The 12,501-nt window shown below is 33.6% G+C and overlaps 1 protein-coding gene across 11 annotated transcripts in view; it reads right to left on the reverse strand.

Moving 5' to 3' along the window:
* Positions 1–12,501, reverse strand: part of COL24A1 (collagen type XXIV alpha 1 chain) — a 310,376-nt gene that overhangs the window by 167,232 nt on the left and 130,643 nt on the right. For all 11 annotated transcript variants that reach the window (XM_088791263.1, XM_088791262.1, XM_074335082.2 and 8 more), the window contains 2 exons: positions 2,324–2,377; positions 1,046–1,090 (listed from right to left, as the gene is read on the reverse strand). In XM_088791263.1, coding sequence (XP_088647389.1) covers positions 1,046–1,090; positions 2,324–2,377 — 99 coding nt within the window. The remainder of the gene's footprint in view (positions 1–1,045; positions 1,091–2,323; positions 2,378–12,501) is intronic.

Here is a 12,501-nt window from a genome sequence, read left to right on the forward strand (position 1 = left end):
GCAACAGTCTTGGAGTCATTACTTCTGGTCCTGTTTAAGTTCCATCATATTGGGTTTATCTTAAGCATGTTATGCTTGCGAATATACTATTAAAGTCTTATTTTCATATTGAAAAATGTAGACAATATCTTGCAGGGTGGTTTTCAGGACTAGAGATGATTTGTGTGACATAGTTAGAGCAACACCAGTGCTAAATTGATCTTCAATCAATAGTAGCAACAATAATAGATATTAGGATTGAGTAGGAAAGAGGTGAATATGATTCTCCTATTTTCTAGGGCAATCAATTTTAAATAAGATGAATTATATTGGGCTCAAATAACAACAGTTTTTCTGTTATATAACTCACCTCACAAAAAATGAAATAAAAAATCTTCTTTTTCTTTCAATGGGATAGTGGCAGTGTGTGTGCTAGTGAGGTAAAGGTGCAAAACAAAGAATTACTGTCTCCTTAAATGTTTTAAGAACCTGTATGTTATGATGTTCTCAAGAAAAAAGAATGAGATGTCTTTTATATGAGTCTAATAATGCCTCTTAAAATAAATGTGATGTACACATCTTAATTACTTCATGATAATGTAAACTTTGGCCATGCATACCCCAATTCTTAAAGAATTCATTTTCAGAACTTGAAAATGAGTAATTCATCTATTACAACACTATATTATCTGGGAAAAAGTTGGCAGAAAATATATCTTATTAACTTTTCATAATTTTACTGACACATTTATAAAAAAGAAACTCCCAAAACATTACTAAAATGTCTAAGGTATTTGGCCTCCTATCACATTTTGAGAAACTTTATAAACAATTTTACAAATTACTAACACCATAAGACCACTGTAGCAACAAATAAATATGCAGAGGAATAATATCACTTAAAATATCCTTAGAAAACCCCCATTATAGGCCGATTTTATTTGGGGGTATTGTATGGCTATAGTTTCCATTTTTTTATTCTTGGCTGTAACTTAAAAATTGGTGCTATTAAAAAACATTTACAGCATACTTATTTTAAGAGAAGCACATTTTATATGATACATACTCTTGGCCCCAGTTCTCCAAAGGGTCCAATTGGTCCTTCTTCTCCCTTAAAAAAAATCAGAACATATCATGGCCTGAAATAAGTATTTAAAAATGTAAACCCCATTCTCTCTATTCTTAAATCTGAAGTTTATTCTGAGATGTGATAAGAATGCTGTGATTTTCTTGTATTTTAGAAATGTATCACTCATAACATTTTTATTTTTTCTGTGACAACTCCACATCTACTCTAAGGGATGCAGGTACTACTGGATTATTTTTAAATTGGTAGAGATGTAAGTTATATATAGAAAACAGAGTGATTAACAGTAAAAATGGTTAGGGTATTGCAGAATCAGGACTGGGAATCTCTAAGACCATTATTTTCTTTGGCTCAGTATCTTTCTGACACAGAGAGGAATTCATATAAGTTCTTAACAGATGGAAATCAATACACATTGGTATAGTAAAAGATTATTGGTATAGAATATGTTCACACTTGACACATTTTGATATTTCATTCATTCAACAAATATGTTTTTGAGTCTTAGCTCTGTTTTAAGCCTTAAAGATACAAAGCTGTATCAGATCATACTGAAATAGGGTTAATGTCTAAAGTTTCTTCTTGACTAATTTACAGATCCAGTATTATTGGGGTCAAATCAGTTATATTGTCATAAAATATAAAATCTTGTGTATTCCTCTAAGGATCAAAAAATGTGTGGGTGGATAAAGATAGAGGAACACAAAAAATAAAGAATTTTCATACATTATTATCTAAGAAAATAAAAAAAGGTAATAGATGTTTTTCCTCCATTTATTGGCATAGTTCCTAAATATAATGATTTTTCACTTTTAAATAAAAGTTAATTTACCACATTTCAACAACATATACAGATCTTTCTAGAAACATATATTCCATTTTACTTGTCTGATTAACAAACATTTTGCTCAATTCACAATTCAATTAAATATAATTTATTGGCTCACAAATATAAAATATACACAAATAGTAAATATAAATTCCACTACATATGAGTGAAATTCTATGCTCAGATTTTTCAGATGTTCAATGGAGACCACTGACATAAATCACTTAATGAATTCAAAACACTGTAAAATAATTCCAAATCCAATTCCATAACTGCCAATGTATAATGGCTACTTGACATCCTGTATGGCAAAAATTGTCTACACTAAAGTAATGTTTTCTTTAAGCAAAAACTAATGTCACACAAAAAAGAAAAAGAAAATATTTGAACTATAGAAATTCCTGACTGGATATTTATTTCCTCCATACCTGAGTTCCTTTGAGACCAGGAGGTCCAGGAGGCCCTCTATTTCCAAGAAGTCCCTATAAAAACAATACAAGCACATACAATGAAAACATCAGGTCTATTAAATTGGTAAGTTTTTTTTTTTTCAATCAGCATTCATCTGAAGATAGACAATATTATTTGGTACTATTTGTTTTTCATTAGGAATTTATCAAAATGGGGTGGGAGGGTAGATGATCAGAAAAATACAGGGAAACAAAAAGTTGGGAAACATAGGATAAATTTATTTTTAAACAGTATGTTAATATTCAGATAATCTACTCAATATGTCACTCTTTAATGAGACAACTTTTCAGAAAAAGTATTTCTAAATTTTAAGCATTGTTAATCTGATAATGGTATAATAAATACATAATATTCACACAATCTGAACAGATGCAGGGGATATATGGTGCTTTAATTTGTTAAGAGAGTCTGGAATACATCATGCGCACTCATCAATTAATTTCCCTCTTGATACAAGCTGGTAAAATAGAGGGCAATTTGCAAAAGAAAATAACAATCTGAAGGAGATTAGGAATTTCAAAATTAAAAGAATTCTTTCATTAATTAAAATGCATGTTATTAAAGACCAAATGTTATCTGAGTAAAAACTGATCAAAGTAACTAAAAAACAAAATCTTTTTATTTCAAAAAGCGCCCTACAACATCTATTCAACATGGCAACATCTTTCTTATTCAGTTCTGTCCCCCAAACTATGCAAGGTGTTAGCAAAGTTTTAAGTAAATCTCTTAGGAATTACCTTTTGAATTATTGCTTTTAGTAATTCTATAACCACTAAAAGCTTTCACTCTTTTTTAGTGTATATATTTGCAGTCTCTTTACTATGAACAGATAAATAAAAAATAAATAGATCATGCCCCTTCTCAACCTTTCACACATACAAACACACAGATCTGATATACATATATACACATACATATATATGTGTGTATATATATATATATATATATATATATATATATATATACACACACACACACACTTATATATACACTCTTTATAAAGTTTTATATATCTTTTTTTTTTTTCAATTGGGGAAGGGGAACAGGACTTTATTGGGGAACAGTGTGTACTTCCAGGACTTTTTTCCAAGTCAAGTTGTTGTCCTTTCAGTCTTAGTTGTGGAGGGCGCAGCTCAGCTCCAGGTCCAGTTGCCGTTTTCTAGTTGCAGGGGGCTCAGCCCACCATCCCTAGCGGGAGTTGAACCGGCAACCTTGTGGTTGAGAGGATGCACTCCAACCAACTGAGCCATCCAGGAGCTCAGCGGCAGCTCAGCTCAAGGTGCCATGTTCAATCTTAGTTGCAGCTGTCCACCATCCTTTGTGGGACTCGAGGAATCGAACTGGCAACTTTGTGGTTGAGAGCCCACTGGCCCATGTAGGAATCGAACCGGCAGCCTTCGGAGTTAGGAACATGGAGCTCTAAGCGCCTGAGCCACTGGGCTGGCCCTATATATCTTTTTTTAAACAAAAGTATTTTAAAATTTCTTTTTATTTTGAAATACAGATAAAATCTTGTTTGTATATATTAAGGAGAACAGCCATGTATCTTCCACACATTTTAGGAAGTATAACATTATTAATACATTTGAAGAAACCTATATACCTCTAGGATTGCATCGTTCCCCTAACCAGTGGAGAATTGAATGACAAACAATCACTTGCATCTCTTCACAGTTTAAAAAATCATATATGTATCAGTTTTATTGAAATATGGCACACCTACAGAAAAATGAATTAAACTGCAAGTATGTTCAAGAAATTATTACCAAGTCAACCCAGCAGGGTAACCACCACCCAAATAAAAGAATTAAAACATTCCTAACATCCCAGAAGCCCCTCCTAATCACTACCCCTTTTCTAGTCCCCAGAGGTAATGACTATCCTGGCTTTTAACATGATAGCTTAGTTTTACCTAGTTTTGAACTTCATGAAAATAGTACAGTCATGGTTTTACTACTCTATTCTGCTATCAACTGTTAGACTACAAAACAATGCAATAAAAGCAGACACACAGACCAATGGAATAGAATTGAGAACCCAGAATTAAACCCACATATATATTGGCTGATAATTCTCAGCATAGGAGCCAAAAACATACAATGGAGAAAAGAAAGCCTCTTCAATAAATGGCGCTGGGAAAACTGGAAAGCCATATGCAAATGAATGAAACTAGATTGCTACCTGTCACCATATACCAAAATTAACTCAAAATCGATCAAAGACTGAAACAAGACTTGAAACAATAAACTGCACAGAAGAAAGCATAGGTACTAAACTTATGGACCTTGGGTTCTGAGATAATATTATGAATTTGACCTCAAAGGCAAGGAAAATAAAAGCAAAACTAATTGAATGATACTATATCAAACTAAAACGCTTCTGCACAGCAAAAGAAACTGTCAACAAAACAAAGAAGCAACCAACCAAACGGGAGAAGATATTTACAAACAACATCTCTGATACAGGGCTGATATCCAAAATATATAAAGAACTCATACAATTTAACAAAACCAAAAATAAACAATCCAACTAAAAAATGGGCAGAGGATCTGAATAGACCCTTTTCCCAAGAAGACATACAAACAGCCAACAGATACATGAAAAGATGCTCAACTTCACCAGCAAATCACAACCACAATGAGATACCACCTCAGACCTTTTAGAATGGCTATTATCAACAAGACAAGTACTAACAAGTGTTGGAGAGGTTGTGGAGAAAAAGGAACCCTCATACTCTGCTGGTGGGGATGTAAACTGGTAGAGCCCCTATGGAAAAAACAGTATGAAGGTTACTCAAAAAATTAAGAATAGAATTACCATACAATCCAGCAAGCCCTCTCCTGGGTATCTACACCAAAATTTTGAAAACATTTATCTAAAGATAATGTTTAGATAAATGGGGGGTAAAGATATATGTACCCCCATGTTCATTGCAGCATTATTCATGGTGGCCAAGGCATGGAAACAACCAAAGTGTCCTTTGATAGATGACTGGATAAAGAAGACGTGATACATATGTACAATGGACTATTACTTGGCCATAAGAAAAGATGAAATATCGCCATTTGCTACAACATGGATGGATCATCTTGAGATTATCATGCTAAGTGAAATAAGTCAGACAGAAAAAGTCAAGAGCCATATGACTTCACTTATATGTGGGCTATGAGACTGAAAGCAACAAACAAATAAGACAAATAAAATCTCACAGACACAGACAACAGTTTAGTGGTTACCAGAGGGTAAGGGTAGTGGAGTTGTAGTAGAGGGTAAAGGGGGTCAAATATATGATGATGGAAGGAGAAGTGACTTAGGGTGGTGAATACACAATGCAACATATAGATGATATATTATAGAATTGTATACTTGAAACCTTTATAATTTTACTCACCAATGTCACACCAATAAATTTAATAAAAATTAAAAATAAAAGAAATACAAAATCCAGCTGGCCTGGTGGCTCAGGCGGTTAGAGCTCCATGCTTCTAGCGCCGAAGGCTGCCAGTTTGATTCCCACATGGGCCAGTGGGCTCTCAACCACAAGGCTGCCAGTTCAATTTCTCTACTCCTGCAAGGGATGGTGGGCTCCGCCCCCTGCAACTAAAATTGAACACGGCATCTTGAGCTGAGCTGCCACTGAGCTCCTGGATGGCTCAGTTGGTCAGAGTGCATCCTCTCAACCACAAGGTTGCCAGTTCGACTCCCGCAAGGGATGGTGGGCTGCGCCCCTTGCAACTATCAAAGGCAACTGGACCTGGAGCTGAGCTGCACTCTCCACAAGTAAGACTGAAAAGGACAACAACTTGAAGCTGAACGGCACCCTCCACAACTAAGATTGAAAGGACGACAACTTGACTTGGAAAAAAGTCCTGGAAGTACACACTGTTCCCCAATAAAGTCCTGTATCCCTTCCCCAATAATAATAATAATAAAAGAATAAGCTCTTAGTTTCATTGGTCTTAAAAACAACAACAACAACAAAAAAACCTGTATGAGTCATTCTGTTTAAAAAAAAAAAAAAAATACAAAATTTGAACAGATCTATAACAGTAATCAAAAATCTCCCAACCAAAAGGAAAAATAAAGAAAGAAAGCCTGGGACCAGATAACTGCAGTGGAGAATTCTACAAATATTTAAAGAAGAATTAATGTAGATCCTTTTTAAACTCTTCCAAAAAATTGAAGAGGTGGGAACACTTCCAAACTCATTTTATTAGGCCAGCATTACCCTGATACCAAAGCCAGACAAAGACACTATAAAGAAAGAAAATTACAGGCCAACAGTCCTGCTAAATATAAAAGCAATAATAAAAAAAAAAATTATTAGCAAAACTCATTCAACAGCACATTAAAAAATCATATGGTTATAAAACTGAAAGCAACAAAGGAACAAGACAAACAAACGAAAAAATAAAACTGATAGACCTACACAATAGTTTAGTGGTTACAAGAGGGTAAGTGGGGAGAGGAGGTGGTAGATGAGGGTAAACGGGTTCAAATATATGGTGATGGAAGGAGAACTGACTGGGTGGTGAAAACACAATGCAACATAAAGATGATGTATTACAGAATTGTACAATTGAAACCTATGTAACTTTACTAACCATTGTTACCCCAATAAACTTTAATCTAAAAAAATCATACATCATAACCAAATGGGATTTTTTACCTGGGATGCAAGTATTTTTTATGTATTAAAATTAATCAGTGTGATACACCACATTGACAGATGAAGAATAAAAAGAATATGGTCATCTAAATAGATGCAGAAAGGCATGTAACAAAATTTAACACCCTTTCATGATAAAAAGCTCAACAAGCTATAAATAGAAGGAAATTACTTCAAGATATTAAAGGCCGTATATGAAAAGTCTCCAATTCATATCATACTCAGCAATGAAAAAACTGAAAGCTTTCCTCAAAGATTAGGGACAAAGTAAGGATTCTCACTCACACCATTTTTATTCAACATAGTACTATCAGTCCTAGCTAGAGAAATTCGGCAAGGAAATGTAAAAAGGCCAGAAAAGTAGCAACAGAAAAGTAAAATCTCTACTCTCAGATGGCATAATCTTGTATACAGAAAATCCTAAAGATTCTACAAAAAAATTGTTAGCATTAGTAATCAAATACAGCAAACTTGGAGGACACATAATTAACATACAAAAATCAGTTGTGTTTCTATACACTAACAATAAACAATTCAAAATGGAAATTAAGAAGACAATCTCATTTATCATAGTATCAAAAAGAATAAAATATTTCAGAATGAACTTAACCAATGGATGAAAGACTTGTACACTGAAAACTACAAAACATCGCTGACAAAAAGTAAAGAAGACAGAAACAATGGAAAGACATCTCATATCCATGAACTGGAAGACCTAAAATTGTTAAAATGTCCATACTACTCAAAGTTATCTATAGATTTAATGCAATCCCTTTCAAGATCTCAATGACATTTCTTGCAGATACAGAAAAAAACAATCCTAAAATTCATATGGAACCACAAAGGACCTGAATAGCCAAAACAATCTTGAGAAAGATGAACAAAGCTGAAGGTCTCACATTTCCTGACTTCAAAATATACTACATGCTACAATAATCAAAATAGTTTGGTTCTGGCATAAAGGCAGACATATATACCAAGTTAGTTCACCTCTTTCCAGATAAACACATGACATATTTTAATAATTCAGTACAAAAGTTATTTCCATATATTCTATAACCTCACTAATAGTAGGTTATCCCGGATAATTTATAAGGGATGTTATACAATAGACAATAAATAGCCTGTTTTACCATCCTTATTTCCATGGCCAAAGTACCAACACAAACTATTGTAGCAACAAATAAATTATTTCTCTGTTTACTGAAGAGAAAATATTTATTGGGTACTCACTTTTTGCAGTAAAAGGGAAAGGATGTGGTTTTGCTAATGTTATGGGATGCTTGAAAGCAGATTACAAATTGGGTAGCTATCAAGAAGGCTTGCTGAAGTATGTTTTGTAAATATATATATATATATGCGTGTGTGTGTGTGTGTGTATGCAAACACACACACACACACACACACACACACACACACACACACAATCCCATAATCAATAGAACCATAATTAACACAAGCTTCCAATCTTAATTTGAGATTTTTAGTCAATTGGTAGAAAATGAAGACAAATAAATGGGTTTTTTAGAGCTGTGCCAAATTGCTCTGGACATAACCCAATTTGTTTGCAAATAAGGTAACCACATATTTCAAATACAGTGCACATGATTTTCTTGATGACCACCTTCCATAGCATCAACATAGCTTTAGTAATTTACATTGTCCCCACTTTCCAAACAAGACATGTATATCAAAATAAAGTTAGTTTTAAGATGCCTCTATGATACAGTGTACACAACTAAAGAAACATATCACGCTAATAGAGTCAGTATGCTTGGCTCTGCTTTCCTTTTCTGTTTCTAGAAAAACTTTCAAGGCAAATAGTAAGGACCAAGAAGAGAAACAAAAACAGAGCCTTCTAAACCCACAAAACATAAAATTATATTCCTCTTCCTTACAATTTTCTGGTTCTTTTGATAGAATCATCAAAGATATTATTTTAAAATTCAATCATGTGTACAAAATCAATTAGTTTCATGATGTTGGTGTTGATGAGGCTACAAGCTCAAAATAATCCACAAAGTAACTATTACCCATTGGAATTTTAACCGTTGGTATTGGTATTCATTAAAATATCTAGCTTTCAGTTCTTTTGTCCCACTTTTAAACACTATAATTTTAAGACTAAAGAAAGTAATGAGAAGGAAGTTTTAAAGATCACTACTGTAACAATAATCAAGAGGTCAGTTGGTTTTCAGTTCTCTGACATTTTTCCTCACAAAAAGTAAAACAAATCTTCCAAACTGGGAAGAATTTAGAAAGATATCTGGTTCTTCACCTAGTATTTCATGCATACTTAAAAAAACATTAAGTTCAATTATTACATTAAGTTCAATTATTAAATTTAAAAATTTAAGTTCAATTATTCATTTTAGGGTTTTTGTTTTTTTATTGCTCACTAAACTATAACTTCATGCAGGGGAGGGACCATAGTTTAAAAATCTTTACAATCCCACATTTAGTACTCGGCCTAACACATAAAAATAAACTCAGTAAATGTTAGATGAATGAATTATTGAATAAATGAATATGGTTATATATGTATCAAGTTCAACTTCCTAAGTATACAGCAGGTGAAAGGTTAAACTAGACTTGAGAAATGCATAGCTCCATTCTCTACACTACCCCAGTCTCTCAAAGGAGATGCTACTATTTCTACTTTTTGTCTTGCTTTACTACTAGATACTTATTTACTACTAGATACTTCCTTGATATCAAACAGATACCTCAAACTAAATGTACCTAGAATCAAACTTATTGTCTTCCCTGTCTCCAAACCTGTCCCTCCCCCTGAGTTCCCTATTTAAGACATCAGCAACCTAAGTCATAGTCTCAGTTTTATGTTTGACATCTCATTCTCCCATTACTTCGTTTAATTAGTTACCGAGTCATATTGTTTCTATTTCCAAAACAGCTTTTAAGTACATTCAATCATCCATTCAGCCAATATCTATTGTGTTCGTATTATGTGCTACGGATGTTATTATGGTTATTGGGACGTACATAAAATCAATTAGCCTCTTCTCTCAAAAAGTTTATAGGCTAATAATTAAGCCAATCAGCAGTTATAATATATGAAGGTAAGTGCTTGACAGATTTTTTTCCAGGAATACACAGGAGGGACATCTCAATTAGATTTGGAAAGAACAGGGAAGGCTTCCTGGACAACGTGGTATGTGATGTGTAAGTGTTAGCTAGGTGAAGTAGGCCACAGGAAGGTAGAGAGATATCCGGACAAAAAGAACAGCATGCAGAAAGGTGTGATATTTGAACAAACATGGCATGGTTTGGTACCCTAAACAATTTAGCTTTTGGAAGAGTGATGGTAGATGGAAGTACAGTCACACAGCACATAACGTACTGGTCAATGATATATATCGGTCAATTATATATGACGGTGGTCGCATAAGTTTCAATGGAGCTGAAAAATTCTTATTTCCAAGTGACATCACAGCCTTGTACAGTGATAGCACAACACATTACTTACGTGTTTGTGGTGATGCTGGTGTAAACAAAACTACTGCAATGCCAGTCACACAGAAGTATTTCACATACAATTATGTACAGTACATAATACTTAATAATGATAATAAACAACTATGTGACTGGTTCATGTATTTATTATACTACACTTTTGATCATTAGTTTAGAGTGTACTCTTTCTGCTCTACCAGGTAAAACATAAAGAACCTTATGTGAAAAGTAAAGAAATACAAGCCTTAAACTGGAAGTTGGGGAGATCACTGAAGAATTTAGGCACAAGAGTCACATGATGAGATCTATACTTTACAAACTTTATTCCATCAGCAGCTTGAAAGTATATTTGAAGAAATGGCAGACTGGAGGCAGGAAGAACTGGGAGGCTATTAACACTAATCCTGGGGAAAAATAAAGAGGTCATAAACTACAGCATTGGCACTGAAAATGGTTTTAAGGACAAAGGAAATTTTGTGTCAGAGAACAGGAGAAAGGTGATAATTGATGGCATGAGGTCATTCAGGAGTTAGAAGAGGATTTGATGCAAAACGTATGTGGAACTTGAATATCGGGAGGAGGAGAAGGAATACTTCTATGGAAACAGTAGGGAGGAAAGTCACCATGTATAGGGAAAGTTTGTAGATGGCCAGCAGGGTTGCCAGATAAAATACATGATGCCCAGTTAAATTTGAATTTCACATAAACAATGAATAACTTTTAGTGTAAATATGCTCCAAATGTTGCACCTGCATCCTCTCACAAGTTTCCTTTTCCTGAATGCCATACATCGCACTTGTCTGTTTGCAAATTCCGACTCATGGCTATGTCAACTCAAGTGCTACCTTATCTACAAATTGTAATCTGAATCCCCTAAGCCTATATTCGTACAGTATTACATATTATATGTTATTCATATGTTTAATATAAAGATTTTTCCTACATATCTTTCTCTAGATTGTAAGTTTCTTCAAAGTAGGGATCAGAACTTTTCATCTTCATTGCCGTAGCATCTAGCACAATGGCTGTCACATAAGAGGCAGCCAATAAAAATTAACTGATTCAATAAATGTCCTATTTCATATCTTTATAATAATTTATTTTCCAGTGTTTTCTAGCTCATCTCCTTGTCTTCAATTTCTCTCCTATTTAAATTATCCTACATTCTGACACAAGAGGTATCTTTTTAAAGCATAAATCACCTAGGACACTTTGCTATTTAAATATCTTTGGTTACTTCCTGATGCCCATGGATAAAGTAGAAACTCTTCAGCATGGTACTGAATGTTCTTCACAATTTAATCCCAAAGCTAAGTGGTTAAGAACTCAGACTTTGAAACCATATCTGGGTTAGAATCCTGGCTATGACATTTGATAGTTTTGTGACTGTGAGGGCATAACTTAACCAACTGTAAAACAGGAATAACATCTACCTTATAATGCTATTGTGAAGATCAAATGAGATGTCTGTAAAACATTTAGTGTAGGACTACTGTATTTTGCTGTATGTAATGTGCATCCACGTTCTTAGCCCAAACTTTCAGGGAAAAAAATCTTTTGTTTTAATTTTTTAATTCAAATTTTTATTTGTTTACATTTAAGTACTTGTTTTTTGTATTATAAAGGAATTTTAGCATTTATTTTATAACGTATTATGGTACAAGAGATTTTATGTAACAAATAATTACGAAACACAAGAACAGATACAAGGCACAAGAAATTCTATGTACTGGTAACAAATTTACGATATTTACTGACTCACAGAAGGCCAAGAACTCTTCGCTGTTGCAAGTTTGTTGTAAGTTCAACAAAACCGATTATTGTATTCCAGGGTATTATTTTGCATACGAATATTGTTATTGATTTCTAGAGTTACACTTTGAACACATAAGCATAAATATAATAATTGAAAACATTTATATAGATATGGAAGTTGTACTGCCCATGTATAATGTGCATCCTTATTTTTTTCCTCACAAATTTGGGCAAAAA

The sequence above is a fragment of the Rhinolophus sinicus genome, chromosome 14, assembly GCF_057876585.1.
Source record: "Rhinolophus sinicus isolate RSI-liver-muscle chromosome 14, RSI-T2T, whole genome shotgun sequence".
Classification (NCBI taxonomy): Eukaryota; Metazoa; Chordata; class Mammalia; order Chiroptera; family Rhinolophidae; genus Rhinolophus; species Rhinolophus sinicus.